This window comes from Pantherophis guttatus, chromosome 1 (genome assembly GCF_059756535.1).
Source record: "Pantherophis guttatus breed Tessera chromosome 1, ASM5975653v1, whole genome shotgun sequence".
In the NCBI taxonomy this organism is placed as follows: Eukaryota; Metazoa; Chordata; class Lepidosauria; order Squamata; family Colubridae; genus Pantherophis; species Pantherophis guttatus.
Window position 1 is genome coordinate 56,033,498 of NC_142063.1, and position 17,332 is coordinate 56,050,829.

Here is a 17,332-nt window from a genome sequence, read left to right on the forward strand (position 1 = left end):
TTTAAAAATACTTGTCAACATATTTTAATCAATTTTATTCAAGAATACACAACCCTTCAAATAACTTCTTAAACTAATGAATTAATGTGTAGGTGGCTACTTTTTGAGGAAAGCCATCAGTTATTTCTTTAAAGAAGCAATTATGTTATCTTTCAAGTTGACCTGATGTAAAGCCAAATCGTAACACACAAAAACAGTGATTTCATTGCTGCAACATGAGTAACCTTACACATCTGAGGTGATTAAATGTTGAGAAAAGAAAAATTATAATTTCAGTGAGTTTGTGATTAGCATCCATGCTAATCTATTCGGGTGGTATAAACTGAATATCTGGGAGGGGTGATGATTTATGAGATGATTCAGATAATGGTGCCTGCTGAGTGATGAAAGCATAGACAGGAACTGCATCACCTCTGTAAAAGTTAAACAGGAAAAAAAATCAGGAGTGATATACTGTATATTTGGGTGTCCTCTGTATCTTAGCCTTAAAATTCCAAATGTCATCAAGAATATAGCTACATTTTTATTCTTGGAACAAAAATTTCTCAGGTTGTAACTCCATTTATTCAAGTTACCCCTTAGGACCGTGATGGCGAACCTATGGCACGTGTGCCAGAGGTGACACACAGCGCCCTCTCTGTGGGCACATGAGCCGTCGCCCCAGTTCAGCTCTGCCGCACATGTGTGCGTGCCTCCTGCCAGCCAGCTGGTCTTCGGGTCTCTGCTGTGCATGCACTGGGGGGGCACATGAACATGGAGGCATGTGGGGGAGCCGCATGCATATGCATTTTGGGGGTTCAGGCGCATGCATGCTCATTCGTGCACACACGTGCGCTTTGGGCACATGAAAAGATTAGCCATCCGGAAAAGGTTAGCCATCACTCCCTTAGGAGTTGCTCTTTAGGAAACTTGATTTTAGAGAATGAGTCATAATGAACTGATACCTAAACTCCAAAGTAATTATTACTGCTACACAAACATTACTGCAATACCAGAGAATAAAAAAACAAAAATGGGTAAAGACAATTTCAATTACTATACCTATTCAACATATTTAGTGCTAATGTTATTCAGTTATAGGGTTATTCAGGAATTTTTCCTCTTCACTAAAATTTAACATTTCTTTCTCATCATTAGAGCCTGCCAAAATAGCTCCTTTGTTCAACAAAAAAAGCAACTAGAGCCTAGAGATATTGTGCCCATTCTTAAGGCCAAGAAAATGTCCAGACCTTATTTATCTTCCCCTTTTATTTCCAGCCTTCCAAAATTAGATCCCACAACAACGTGGGATCAAATTTTCTGTGGGGAAGTAAAAGAGAGGATGAATTCAAAAGTGGGCCTCTTTAATTATAATTTAATGTAATTTAATAAATTGGGATAATAAATAAATTCTTATAGGAAAAACTATTGGATGGCAGCTAGAATATTGCCAGCTCCCCCATTGTCAGTTCCCCATATTCCTGCATCCAGAGTGAAAATATTAAGGAATGTTAAGAATTGCAGATGGTCTTCATCAGGAGTGGGTTTTACTTATCTTTACTACCGGTTCGCAATGGGATCGCGCAACGGGATCTGTGCATGTGCAGATCGCCGATGATGACATCCGGGGCAGTGGGCAGGGCCTCCTGCCAGTTTTACTACTGGTTATTGCGAACCGGTCCGAACCATGGGCAACCCACCACTGCTCTTCATGCTTTGTGTGCTTTCTCTATTTTGATTAGCAACACAAATGTACATTATCTTTAATAGATTATGTGTGTGCATCTATTACTATGGAGCCTCCAATACAAAGAAGAACTGTAGTGCTTCTATGCAGAGTAAAAGCAGGTTGTTTTAATACATACATCAGAATAGCCCTGCACTGATCCTTTCTCCCATACATCTATTAACAAATTGAATACTTCATACTTCTGCCAACATTTCTAGGGTCTATATTATGTTTTGTAGAAAGTATGTTAGTTATCTTGAAATTTGTATAAATCATCATCATAAATAATTACACACATTCAACAGCCAGATGTGCACAGAGGTCAGTCTCACTTATACAAGTACTATCTAAAGTAGTAATAAAATGTTTAAATTAGTTAGATAAAAGATTATGTTGGAAGAAAAAAACATGCACAAAACACACTGCCCTGAAAGTTATTACTTGCACATGTCCAACTCTGCAGAAAAACAATAAACCAGAATCAGACACAACAAAACCAAAAAACTCATCCCTTGGAAGCAATATTCATTCAGTATGTAAAGTATTAGAAAATTAATTAAAATAAATAGATGTAATCTCTTACTCAGATGCCTTTGTTTCTGCAAAATTAAAATTGCTTGGTGTTACTGGAACCAAAATTTGACTGTATTTCCTATGAAACAGAAATTACAGAATAAATGGTGAGTTAATGAGGCTTCAATTATTATTTTTTATTTGCATACTATAACCCTTGTTGTAAGAGTTGAATGAAATGAAAGTAAATAATATTGATGTGTTTTTTTCAGTTTCAAGATTTCGTTTGAAACTTTTATCACTGATTTGGTAAACAATAATCAAAGGTTTTATAATCTGCAAAGAAATGATGGAGTCAATATGATAAAAGTGTCGTCTCCTTTCCATCTCTCACAAAATAGCAAAAATGTCCCTGATCTCTACTAGAAGAGCTATGTTCATTCTAGATTGTAATGTGCCATGATCAATGTAAATAATAGTTGAAATTGTTATCTAATTATTCAATAGGTAGGTAATCTTCTGAATGAACCATTCCCAATTGTCTTTCATTACTTCATCCATTTATTGAGACTCTGATATAAATAATTTTCTGGGATTGACCCACTTTTGGTTAACATGACATGCAAATGGCATCAAGACAACAGTGATAAACAACCACTTCCAGTTAAAGGTTAAAGGCATGGATTAGGACCAGAGAAATCCATGTTCAAATGGAAGCTCAGTGGGTGGCTTCGGGCCAATCACTTCTCTTAGTCTAATTCATCTCACAACCTTCATATGGGGAAATAAAAGAATGAGTGTGCTATACTGCCTTAAGTGCCTGAAGAAATGGCAGAATTATAAACCTTATAATAAAAAAGTATTGAAATCTGAATCTTGTGTTTAGAGCTATATTTTCCCACCAGATTGGCTCTGCTTCATAGCGTGGAAACAAAGATAAAAATTAATTTATGGCAGGAAATACAAAACTTGCATTTTGAAAGTATTTAAAAGTTATTAGACAAAAAAGACATAAGTTTGTAATCTGCTATAAGTCTGCAAAAAGGCTCTGCCAGTTCTAATACTCTGTAGGAGCATGGCCATAGCTTCAGTCCTCAACAAATCAGAATCCATCTCTGTTTAGAAATCCCCATTAAGTACAATACCTCAGGAAAGCATTTTTTAAGAACTCCTAAAACCACTTATTTCAAGAATTTGATGCCAATTTTTCAGATCTTTTTTGATATACAGGATATAATTTTAATCAATCACTAAACATTAATTGTTCATAAATAACCAAGACTCCTGGTGTTAATTCCATAGCAATTAACAAAGACAAGCCTTACACTCTCCATTCGTAACCCTGTCTCTCTTATTTTCTTCTTTCATTTTTGTTCATGTAATTACTACCGTAGTTGGGTTCATAGAGATGTTAAGATAAGATCAAAGAAACCATATACCGAATTAACTTGTTATACAGCTCCACCTACTCTTCTTTAGCAATTGTTTGTGACATAATAAATTAATGTTAAACAAACCATGGATTAATTCAAAATGTGCATCAATCACTCAATGATACTGATACCCTATAAAGCTCACTGGTAGTAAATATTAATTATAATAGGTTTTCTCTTTTACAACTGTCTATAAGATCCACTAATTCAGAACTGTATATATAGGTTGCTATGATTCAAAATTATATCTATAACTCATAGTGTCTCCAATTTGAAACGTTGATTTCTAAATATACAAAGGACATCTGATTCACAAGCAGCCATGTATTTTTCTGATGCTTATTTTCTAGCTATTCACTAGAATAGCAGTGGATAAGAAATACACAGATGAAAATGTCTATAACAGTAGTCATATTTTAAACTAAATAGCCATTTTTTTGTGGTAGCAATTTTCCATATTTAAAATTTAGCATACATGTAATAAGCTAGGAAATAAACTACAATTTGGATGAATCCTTAAAATTTTACAACTCTAGATAATTTAATAAATAGGACTTTACCGGTGTCTTAAGCCATTCATTTTTGCAAACAGTAACCTCAATACTCTTTCCTTCTGCTCCCAGGTCAGTTCAGAAATGTCCACTTTCCCCTTCTGAATATTTGTCCTATACACACACAAAAGATGTCATGAATCACAGCTTATCAGTATAATCAAAGCAGTCACTAAAACTGCAACTAGTGCTTACAGTCTTCCTTCAGATTTCCTTTGCTTTACAGACCTGCAAAGGTCATAAATGTGAGAACAATGTTTTTCACTGTTGTAACTACAAATTGCAATTGCTAAATGAGGACTATCGTATTCTTTTTGACACTATTAGTGATCCTAGAATGGTTATTTGATCACAAAGGTTTTCCACTTGGGATAACATATCTTTAATAAGGATTTAATTGGTGATGAATTCTGCATGCCTATCCCTTTTTTAATATTTAAAATCTTAAAACGCCTGAAAAAAGCTGTTCAAGTGCATAATCATGCAATCCTGGACAGTAGTACTATCCAAAACAAATGTAAAGAATAAATCCAGGAAAAGAAGTCAAAATATCAATTTTAAGGCCTAGTGTTCCATTCTGTCACTACATGATTTTGTAGGATAGAAAAAAAATAAGCATTTATAGAAAGCAAACACTTGACTAAACATATTTAAATTTCACCTACTCAGATTTTAAAACACTTTCAATAATTTTTTCTTAAGAAAAAATTGAAAAATATTCTTTACACAATGATGTTGGAGCCAAAACAAAACTAGTATATTTCATCCTTTGAAATCTGATGAGATATTTCATTGGATCAGAACTGCCATTATATCATACTAAAAATGTTAAAATTGTAGAAAAAATACATAATAGAAAAATGGCATTCATTTTGTCTCTTATATGAGTATTCAGAAGTCTGAAAGTATAATTTGAATGTATTCAATTTCCAGAGATCAAAACCTCATATTTCATTAAATGGCCACAAATCTATCACTACAAATCAAATCTGGTCACATAACCTTATACACAGAGTGGAATATGATGAGGAAAAACTACATAAGTCTGAGTTGGACAGTACACCTGACAAAATATTTTTCTGGTTCCTTCTTCCTGTCTAAAATACTGTTTGAATTTTAATGCTATTGGTATATTTTAAGGAGCTGACTTTTGAGGTTATAGAAGTAAAGAAAACTTAGCTTTATTATTTTCTAATGAAGATAGTGGAAATAATGATAAATTATATATAGATGGAAATCAAAGGAATAGGATAATCTTTTTTTATTCAGGATTCTTCTTTTCAATTTGTTTTGCTTTGCCAGCATTAGTCATTATAACATATACTACTGCACATGGAATTATTTCTTTTTCCTATCCCAAAATATTCCAAACCAAGCTATGTTATTCCAAAGGAACTTCCTTTCAGTTTCTTATTACTAACAGCGAAAGTGACCAGAAACTAAAACTTCCAAAAATTCCACCACATGTACCATTTCTCTGCTTCCAAAAGGTCCATTTGCACACTATTTGTGCTATATGCACTGTCATTAAATGTTCTGATTCTGGGGTATTCCTCTTTCCCTGCAAATGCTGCCATCATTTTCCTTTGATAGGCGGCTTGGGCCACCTGCTTGTAACACTTTCTGCTGCTTATAATCTCTTGTTTGACTTGCTCCAGAGCATCTAAGAAGAATTTCTCCACTTCTGTCCTTTCATTCAAGATGTTTCTGGCTAATTTCTTCACTCTACTCATTTCTCTTTCTTTCATTTCCAACAGCTGCTCCAGCTTTTCAATTTCTGTTCGAGCTGCTTGGTTCTGTACCAAAGCCTTCTCTTCTGTTTTTTTAATTTCTATTTTAAATTCTCCAGCCATATAATTAACTGCTTCTTCTAGTTTTTTAACCTTGTTTTGAAGTTCCTGGATTAGTGTTTTCTGCTGAGTAATTTGTAGAACCTTCTCCTTAATCAAAAGGTCTTTGGTTTCCTTAAAAAACAAGGAACAAGGAAGACAGAACATTATTGGTAAACAATCGATTTTTTAAATTATCAAAATGGCAAATAAGAATTGGTTATGAATGTATCATTTGCCAATCCTGTTTCATGTATTTGAACGTGTCTTCTATCAATGCTGAATCCTTCCAGATAGGATGTAACATTATTAGATATTTATTCTTTGGAACAAATTGACTGTAGCTTCCCTGCTAACCAAACCATAATTAAAAGAGTTGTTCAACTGAAATAAATGTCAAAGTACTTGGAAAAATGATGACTGAGAAGGAATATATTTGAGATGTATAAAATCATACATGCCATGGAAAAAATTGTCAGTTTTCTCAAATTGGGAGTTTATACCACTTTCTGAAAAGACCAGAATCAAGTATCATCTAATGAAGTTGATTGGAAGGAGATTTAAAATAGATAAAAGTATTTCACATAGCACATAATGGAAATCAGAGCTTGATTTCATGACGGCCTATTTCAACAAGCCTAGAGAAATCTAGGCAAGATCTCCTGCCTAAGCAGGGAGTTGTACTAAAAGACCTCCAAGGTCCCTTCAAACTCTGTTATTCTATTCTATTCTATTCTATTCTATTCTATTCTATTCTATTCTATTCTATTCTAAACATAACGTAACGTAACGTAACGTAACGTAACATAACATAACATAAATTTTCTGATTAAATTAGAACTTTTGGTTTCCTGGCTGGTGTCTTAATCACTAGACTATGTTGGCCCATATACCATAATATGATAATTGATACAATATATAATACAATATGATATGCTTATGATATACATATGATATACTCATGATAGCAGTTTTCCAATACTTGAAGAGCTACCACTGGAAGAGAGCATTAATTCATTCTCCATATTGCTGAGGATAAGACATGAAGCAATGGGTGGAAGTTCATAGGGGGAGATCCAAGGTAGAAATAAGGAAGAATTTCTGCACAATAACAACTGTTAAGAATGGAACAGTTGTATGTTGTTTCTGTATTCTTTCCAATGGCAAACTTTGTTCCAATGAGCCTAAGCAGAACAACTGAAAAAATGGACTCATAACCCAATGTAAGTGAAGACTTTTGAAACATTTGACTATCATGAATGAGTTTCAAATTCCAAGTTCAGATCAATGACATCTGAGAGTTTTGAAAATTTATTTTGAGGGTCTTTCCATGATCTTTGAGATATCACAAAGGACAGTCATAGTGCCAGAGGATTGGAGAGAAGCAAACATTATTTATATCATCAAAAAGAGGGGAAAAGAGAACCTCAGTTATTAGATATTGGTCAACTTGATGCTGATACTGGGCAACAGCTTGGAAAACACCACAGAGTTATATAGTTGTTTCTGTAACAAACAAAGTGCAAAATTAAGATTGCTTTGAACTGTAGCCTGAGCCAGCAGAGCAATTTCTTTTAAATCTGTTATCTATAACAGCAATTTTATCTAAACTTATTTTGAAGCTACCTTGATTAAGTATTGTAAGTAATGCCATATTCATTTCCAAATCTCAACATAACCACACAGACACAGACACACACACACACACACACACGGTTTTCAATAAGTGACTAAGAGAAACTCTCAAAAATTGCCAATCCATTTACATAAAATTGTTCCCAAGATATGCAAAATGATAGATTCTTCAGTGTCTCTGTTTAGAAAAACTGTATTACTAATATAGTAACTGTATTATATTAAAAGGAAGAATTAAAACCTTTTCCTGCAAGTGAAAGGCATTGCTCTCCTCCAATTTTTCCTTGATATTTTGTAACTCTTCTGTCTCCTTCATGTGATAATCAAGAGCCTCTTGAAGACGAACATTCTCTGTAAAAACCGCTCGTCCAGCATTATCCAACTGCCTGAATAAGAGCAAAATGATCCAGCAATTGGTATCAAATTTTCTGAGCTAATTCTAATATGTAACATGTAAATGGAAAGTCTGCCTGCACAATGGAACTTTATCAATTTATCTCCGTGCTCTAGTCTAGAGGATCCCCAACAGTGGGGATTAGTTTTTGAGTCCAAGTCCAAAAGAAGCGTCTTTCACATATTTCATTACAGAAGAAATTCTATCAGCAAAGGATTTTAGCTCCTTTATTTAATATTTCACAATACAAAAAATAAATTCAGAATGAAGTGATACAGATCTATTTAAGGACATACCATGTTTCTCTAAAAATAAGACCCGGTCTTATATTTTTTTTGCCTCCAAAAGAGGCACCAGGACTTATTTTCAGGGGATGTCTTCCACTGTCTCACCTTGTGGTGGCGGCACCGACAGCCCTGCCCAGCAGGAGCCTGTGTGGCTGCTGCTGGCCCACTTCTGCGGCCACTTGCCACCACACATGCGCATCGCCCCCACCTCCATTTTGCCATCAGAGGCCTTCAGAAAAGGCCCATGACAGCGAAACAGAGGCCGGGGGTGACATGTGCAAGCAGCTGTAGGAGAAATGGACCAGCAAGGCGAGGCAGATGGGTGTGCGAAGCCTGGCTGCAACTGTCTGAAGGTAAGCAGCTCCACCCACCCCCCTTGCTTGATTTTTACCCGTGCGCCTCACCCCACCCCATGCAAACAGGTGCAACAGAGAGGGCAGGGTCTTAATTAGGGCTTATTTTGGACATAGGGCTTATTTTGGGCACACATGTAAAAATCAAGCTAGGTCTTATTTTCGAGATAGGTCTTATTTTTGGGGAAACACGGTATTGGGATTTCTTTCAGTTTGGCACCCTATTTTTTTCCAGGAATGAAGCATGTATTGATTTCCCAGAACCATTCATATTTCTTCTTCTTCTTCATCATCATCATCATTCATATTTACCAAAATAGGAATACAGAGATCAATTAAGTCTTACGCAATGGCTTCATGATGGGCTCTTTCAGCCAGCATTATAATTTTTTTCTCTGCTTCTCTTTCCAGACGTTGCTGAAAGAAAGTAAAGTAAAGTAAAAGTATACATTCATTACTGCAGGGATTAGATACATTGAAGCTCTATGTCTACTATTCCCAAAATACTCTACCTTTTCTTCAATGAACTTTTTCTCCAACATACTAATAGTTTCCTGATGTTCTTTTTTTGTGATATCCAAGGTATCTTTCAGCTAGAATTTAAAGAAGCATTTAATTATAATGTAGTCATCTAGAAGACAATTCAACCAATACTTTCTACAGAAAAACTGCACAGGCCTGCATTTATTTATCTATTTGTATCCCACGTTTATTATTTTTACAAATAACTTAAGGTGACAAGCATATCTGACAAAACTTCCTCCTATTTTCCCCCAACAACAACTCTGTAAGGTGAGGTGGGCTGAGAAAGAGTGACTGGCCCAAAATCACCCAGCTGGCATTCATGGCTAAGGTGAGACTTGAACTGGGTTGAACTTGCTTTCTAGTTTGGTGCTTAGCAACTAGACCAAACTGGCTTTCCAGGACTGGATTATTCTAGGACATCTCACATTTAGATTTTCTCCAATTGTTTTTCAGATTTGTAGTTTTTAACCTATCATCTCTTACTTAGTAAAAAAAAACAAAAAAGAACCCCAATAGATCAGCAACTCATAAATACATACCAGTATATAATGAGCACTATTTAGAGATATAAACTTGTCTCTCATTTTAACATAACTTTTCTCTTCTAGAGGTATTGCCGAAATGATTGTTCTTTGAGATACCTGTTGAAATACCTGTTCTGCCAGATTTGACAGTTGAATTTCTGCAAAGTAATATTTTACTGTCCTATTATAATTATAATGACTGTTTTGATACATATTTCACAACTCTATGTCACTACTGGAAGCTACATCTGTCTATCATAGGAACTATCAATAAAGGAAGAATATAAGGGCCTTCTAAAAATTAATGTAAAGAATAAACTTACGTCTTCTAATTCTTTCTCCAAAAGTGCTTTCTTTTTCCGAAATTCTTTGACCATCTTAAGTTCAATCTGAATTAGACCAATTTCCTTAGCCTTTCGATGAAATTTCTCCTCCAACTCTTCTAACTGTTTAGCGAATAGTTCTGCCTACAAATTTAACATCTTTTAGCTCAAATAAAATATCTAGGCATAGATCTAAAACTAGTTAAACAGTATGAAAAACAAACATGTCATTTTAGTGCAATCTTTAAAAGCAATTAAAAACAATCCATCCCCAGATGAAGGTTACTGCTAAAGAACTAAAATAACTATTAATAAAATAAAACTGCAAAATAGCTGCAAATAATGGCTTTATCAGTTTCAAGACAGTTCTATCTTGGATTGTATGAACCAACTGCTGAGAATTGAGGATTACAACTTTCTTAGAGCTTGATGCAAGGTATGTTTACTTGGAAGTAACTCACTTAGATGCCAACAATTTAGTCCATCAAAAAAGCACATGTTTGGCTTTATTACCTCAAGGGGAATATCAGCATACTTGGACCCTACTTTTTCATTTTTTTCTAGCAAAATAAGTTTCAAAAAATGTTTAAAGAATTAGTAACAAAGTGAGTTTTAAAAATAATTAATTTTGTATTTTTAGTGCAAAATAATCTTATGTAATTTATGTAGATAAATTTAACATTTATCTGTCATGCCTGATGCTTAAGACATGCTAAGCCTGATCTGCAGTGTCCTTTGTTACCAAAAGTGTCAGAAGAAATGTCCATTCACCGCTAGTTCACTTTCCTCTTTGGCTCGGAGCTTCAATTCATTCACCTGCTGTTTCAGCTTCTCAATCTAAATATTAAAAACATAAAGTTGATAAAGAAGTCAATAATTCCCCCTGATAACAGCCAGAAGCCAATAACTGTTGAATGAAGGGATGCAAAAATTAAAATCTCCAGAAAGCCTTTCTTCTGGCATAAATCCATATTCTTCATATTCTAGCAACAGGATTTTTTGATGTTATAAGTACTGAGAAAAATGTTCTTAACAAATGAAAGGCATAGCAAGTCATTAAATGCCATTGTTTCATTTTTTCAAAAGTATGCCCATAGCTAGCCATGATTCCCAAAAATAGGACAATGGAAAACCCAACAATTAGCATAGAGACCTTTCTATGACATTAAAATCACAGATGACCTTTGAGCAAAAATCTAACTGATTGTTTCCTACCATCTCTTACACCAGGAAAAGCACCCAGGGAGGACAGGCCAGGAGCCAATGTTCAAGCTTTTCAAGGTTTCAAGTGCGATTCTAACCCACTCATAACAGATGTGGAATATATTATCAAATTCCCATGTCCAAACGTCAGAGTCAAAAGAAAGCTACACGCTATACAGGGAGTAGTGTGCTAATCAGAATAGAATGGAATGGAATGGAATAGGAATGGGAATAGAATTAGAAGAATTAGAATTAGAATTAGAATTAGAATTAGAATTAGAATAGAATAGAATAGAATAGAATAGAATAGAATAGAATAGAATTAGATATTCAGCAGAGTGATGGCCTAAGGAAAAACTATCCTTGTGTCTAGTTATTTTGACCTGCGCCCTGCAATGCCCTGTAGCACCACCCAGAAGGAAGCAGTTGAAACAGTTTATGTCCAGGATGTGAAGGGTTGCAGATATGCTCTTAGTCCTCCTTCTGACCCACGCAATACACAGGTCTTCTATGGAAGGCAGGCTAATTACATTTACAGGTAGTCCTCGACTTACAACAGTTCATTTAGTGACAGTTTGAAGTTACAAGAGTGACTTATATGACCATTTTTCACACTTATAACCGTTGCAGCATCCCCATGGTCACATGATCAAAATTCAGATGCTTGGCAACTGATTCACATTTATGACAGTTGCAATGTCCTGGAACCAAGTTGCAACCTTCTGACAAGCAAAGTCAATGGGGAACCAGATTCACTTAACAACCGTGTTACTAATTTAAGAACTGCAGTGATTCACTTAACAACTGTGGCAAGAAAAGTCATAACATGGACAAAACTCACTTAACTAATTTCTCACTTAGCAACATAAATTTTGGGCTCATTTATGGTCATACGTGGAAGACTACCTGTATTCTTTCTGCAGTCTTAACTATCCATTAGAGTATTTGTTCTGTTTGGTTGCTCTGCCAAACCCAGCAATTAATAGTGGTTAATGCTGCACTTTTTTTCCAGGGCATTTCTTCATTCTGAAATTTATTTATTTATTAAATTTATGTGCCACTCATCTCCCTATCCAAAGTGACTGTGGTGCAAATGGTGCACACCTCACAATTACTGCATTGCAGTTGAGATGATGATACTTATGCATTTACATTTAATATTGAAAGCATTGCGTGTAATATAAATACAGTAATAATTCAAGCCAAATCCACAATTTAAAGAAATCAATAACTGACATTTGCCCATGAAACCACAGCCTGACAGATTAAAGAGGGGCGAGCCTACACTTTGTCTGAAATGGGTTTCCTGCCTGAGCAAGGGGGTTGGACTAGAAGACCTCCAAGATCCCTTCCCATTCTGTTCTGTTCTGTTCTACACCTACCAGGTCTTCCTTCTCCGCTTCTTGCTTTTTGAGGCAGGACAGCACGTCGACCGTATCTTTCTCCAGCCGCCGCTGCTGCCGTTCCAGCTCTTCGTTGTCCCGGGCGAGGCGGCGAGCAGCCTCGCGGTACTCTTTGCGGGAGATCTCCGTTACCTCCAACCTGGCCTCCCATAGCGCCGCTGCGGCTTTAGCCCTTTCGGCCTCCGACTCCTCCTTCAAGTTCCTCGGGTCTACTCTGCTCTTGCCCGCGGCGTCTTTCTTCCCCCTGAGAAGAGCAACGCGACGCAAGTGAAGGGTTGGTTTAACCGACTAGCCCCGGCCAGCAGCCCCCAACCACCTTCGTTAGGAGAACACCTTCCAAGATACCTACTTCCCTCCTTTCGCGCCTTTGTCTTGCGCGGTTTTCCCTGTCATGTCAACAGGCGTGGGCTTTTTCTAGAGATTGCCTTCCTTCTTAAAGCGACTCCGTTGCCATGGAAACCACGCGTCGCGGGAAAATGAGGCAGGGCTGATGCGCCCGTGACGTAACGCGCAGTGTATTGACGTGACACGCGGCACCGGTGAGATGTGGAAAGCTGAAGGTTCGGAGAACATGGTGAGTGAAAACTGGGCTCGGGGGTTAATGACGGGTGGGTGGGAAGCGGTATCTTTCCCTAACCCAGGGCCGCCGACACGGGAGTCGAACCAAATTGCTCCTGTCTTTCGGTGCACTCCTGACTGCTCTTAACCTCTCGAGCTGTCCCTTACCTTGGTCTGAGCGATATTTCTCGTTGCATTTCATGTGTTCTAAAGATTTCTAACTCCCTTGTCTCGATAGCTTTGTATTTTCTGTATTTTCGCTCACTGTTTAGAGAGCTGTCTCCTTTCACACGCACTCAACCCATGATGATCTTTTAAATAATCCATAAACGGAATTAAAAGGCTTTTGTTCTTCGGATTGTCATTTGGGCATCATTCAGTACAAAAGAACTGGCAAGATTTAATAGCGCACAACCCAAAATAATTCCATTCTTAAGTCTCAACAGTAAACTTTTTTTTTTAAATGCTTCTCTCACTTTATCAATCCTGTTCTTTATTTCCACAGTATGATCTCATATAATTCTGTAGGGCTCAATTGACAAGTACTTGGCATGTATCTTCCGATGCTAATTTAACCTTTCATCTACCCAGTCTGAAAATTTCTGCATAAATATTTTACATGAAAAGGAAAAGTGGTTCATCTCTTTTTACCCATATTTTTATTTCTAAAAATATAACAGGTCATTGATTACAGCAAAAACAAGTCACGTGTGATTTCTTTACATACGAATTCCAGTTCAGATATGCTCAGTATGCTGCTATTCTTGAAAATGATGTTGCCTTTTTTTCACAAATTTCAGTTGTATCAGTGTCTCCAAGATTTCTGATATGGTATTTTAAAGACACTTAACATATCAGTTCCAAGTAATTATACCAATCTTGGGATCGTAGGTGTTCTTACAAGATTCTTACAAGGTTCATATGTGTTCTTACACAATTTGACAACCATAAACCTGAGTAGGAAAGATAAAAGATAATACCACATATCTGGAGCACATTGATTTATTATCTATTTCATTTAGTAAAACTGGACTGACAAAATGTGGTAAATGCCTTTGTCTTTTTTTTTCTATTGATTTTAATCTTTTTGTTCAATGAATATTCAAGTTGGTAAATAATTTCCTAGGTCAGTAGTTTTCAGTGGAACTTCCTACGTGAAATATGCCCCTTGAACTTCTGCTAGAAAAAAACTCCAACTGGACATTTTTTTTCTTGTTTGCCTTAGATAAATGATAAACCTCTGTTCACAGAAAATGGATTTACTGATATATAATATGCAACTTTCCTGCCTACATGATTAACAGCTAAATATTTTTCATTGTACCCATAGAACAGGTAAGTACATATACGGTTCATATTTCAAGTCCTGAATGTTTGGGGGGGAAGTCTGGAATAGAAAAAAACTGCCAAATTGGAACGTTTTATTTGAAGATATGGGAATGAAGGCTAATATCTATGATACATGATATGATATTTATTATAATAATATATGTTATATATAAAAATAAAAATGGAGAGCCAAAGTGTCTTAGTGGCTAAGGTATTGAACCATGGCCACGGAGTCTAGGTTCAAAGATACACTTGGCTGTGGAACTCTGATTTTGGGATTCATTCTCCCTCTCCCCCTCTCCCTCTCCTTTTGTCCCTCCCCCCCCCATGCTACTTGTGGATCATTTTTGTGGAAATAAATGAAAAGAAATCACCAGTAAAAACTAATTTGATCTCTTGGATGAATTAAACTAAACTAAAAAGGGGGGGGGGAATCAATGCATGTATATTATATTGCAAAATCTCAGTTTCAATGCATTTTAAGGAAGAATCTCTTAAGGGTAATTCAATTTTTAAAAAATTCACGGTGTATACAACTAAATAATAATTGCAAATAAGACATACATATTAGCCATTATTAAACAATATAATATTAGAATTTTATTTTTTAAAGTCCCCCTGAAGAAAAGTCCTTAAAAGGCTTTGGGATTAAGTTTTTGCAATAAAGAATAAAGGTTTTTTTTGTTCTTTTCATTTCTTTACCCCATTCAAAAAGGAGAGGAAGAAAATAAAGACCAGTGTATATGGTGTATTACCAACATTTATAAAAGGGTAGGGAGATTAAGAGATTATGATAAAGGTTTTACAATAAAAATATTTTTAGATGGAATTTGTAAAAAGAAGATAGATTACATTGCATACATTCACTATTTCTAGATTTTAAAAGTTTCCAATTAGATCAAATTTCCTTAGTCTATGTAGAGCCATTTTTGTAGATTAGATTAAAATTTTAGCATCATATTTTTCTAATTATACTTTTAAATCCGATATAGTTTGACAACAAGGTACTTGGAGCAACATATGAACAATACTTTAGGTTTTATATGGGTTAGAATGTTACGCATTAGAAACCTAAGATTTAGGTTTAAGTTCAGAATTCATTTTGGCAAATACAGACTCAGTGTACTTATGCCTGCCCAATTTCCAAAGAAATATATAGATAATAGTTATTGTATCTTGGGCATGTATTGCTATGCGTTTCTTGCCCCTATTTTTCATGAACATCATAATTTGATTTTTTTAAACAAGTTATAAATTAAACCAGCCAAAAAAAAAAAAATAGTAGCAAAATTTTTTTCAATTAATTATTAGGAGAAACTTTGTTAGTAGAACGATTGGATTAAAAAGTAACTGCTTAAGGGACTGTGTCATAGTTTGTGAGTAGGAATAAAGTTGAAAGAGTAGCAATAAAAGTTTAACACATGATACGACAAGAAAATGGAAGAAAAGTAGAACAGACTTGAGTTTTTTTGAATAACAGGAGATAGAAAATTGAAACAAGTTGGAGGATGGATGCTGAAGCAATAAAGAATCCAGCAATTAGGGATTCAGATACTAGTACCGATCACATGCCAGTGAACTGTTCTAATCAGCAGATCTCTGGTAATTGTGAAAAATGATTGCATAAGATAAAGGTTGACATTTATTAAAAAAAAAACAGAGCACACCAGAGTTAATAACCAGCAAGGATCCACTGTGGAAGAGAAATATCTGTGAAAAGCATAGTAAAACAAATAGCACAGCGGGGGAAAGGGGACCTGAATGGAGGAAGAAATGGTTTTAAATTTTAAATACTTTGTTTTAATGTGAAGAAATCTATAGAGCTGTTACGTTATGGCTGTTGATCTTGTAGAACTCAACTATGGGTGGTTTGTAACAATAGCAAAGACAATAAAACCAAGCATCTGACCCACAATCTCTAGCCCATCAAACTTTACAATTGCTGGTTTCCAGTGTGTTGGCTTCAAATTATTTAGGCACTTGGGAATTTACTAGAAGCAACAATGTTCATAAATTCTCTCCTGCTACAGAAACTTAAATCATAAAATCTGAAACGATCTTCTGTTTTCCTTAATTAATGTGCATTTCAGTCTGAGATTTTAGCATAATTTAGCTTTTGTGAATTTCCTGTGCTGAATTTTTCTTTAAGCAGATTTGTTTATCCGTTACTGTGTCAACATTTTCTGAAATCTTATAGGATGCAAGTGTGTTTCTGCACATCAAACACAATTAATGGGAGAGTTTGATTTGAAAGAAAAAGCACAAAACAGAAATGATCCTGAACCATAAATTGGATATGAAGGGGGAGGGCACCACAACTAAATGCATTGTTTTGTTCTGCCTACTTAGTGTCATCAACAGAATGTACAATTCCCATTGTTGGTTGTTTTGAATGACACTTGTATTCTGAGCTTTCCTAGCCTTCTCAAAGTGATAGCTAGAATTATAGCAAAGCTGACTACATTAATTCCTACATTAATTTGGAATGTTCAATATTAACATATAGATACTTTTAAAGAAGCAGAACTTTTGTATTTATTCCATATAGAATTTTAGAACACGGTTGTAACTGTTTCATAGATTTAAAGAAGCAGACTTGAAGTGTAGTGGTTTGTCCTTGTATTAGTGATAAAATCACCTTTTGGGGATGTGGGAAGTTTCTGTGTTGGCTGACTTATTTAACATGATTTTTCTGATGTATATAATGTTATCTTCAGGAACCTCTGCAATCTGGAATTCTTGATTCAAACTGCAGTTCCCTGAG

General features: G+C 35.5%; 1 protein-coding gene across 1 annotated transcript; it reads right to left on the reverse strand.

Annotated features, from left to right (window-relative positions):
- Positions 1 to 11: 11 nt before the first annotated feature.
- BBOF1 (basal body orientation factor 1) lies at positions 12 to 13,236 on the reverse strand. The gene is made up of 11 exons (XM_034418078.2): positions 13,031 to 13,236; positions 12,661 to 12,925; positions 10,847 to 10,912; positions 10,076 to 10,219; positions 9,216 to 9,296; positions 9,050 to 9,120; positions 7,911 to 8,055; positions 5,676 to 6,169; positions 4,215 to 4,319; positions 2,292 to 2,360; positions 12 to 413 (listed from the first exon to the last, which is right to left on the reverse strand). The coding sequence occupies exons 1-11, from the start codon at positions 13,072 to 13,074 to the stop codon at positions 305 to 307; spliced, it is 1,593 nt and encodes a 530-aa protein (XP_034273969.2). The 5' UTR covers positions 13,075 to 13,236; the 3' UTR covers positions 12 to 304.
- Positions 13,237 to 17,332: the final 4,096 nt, after the last annotated feature.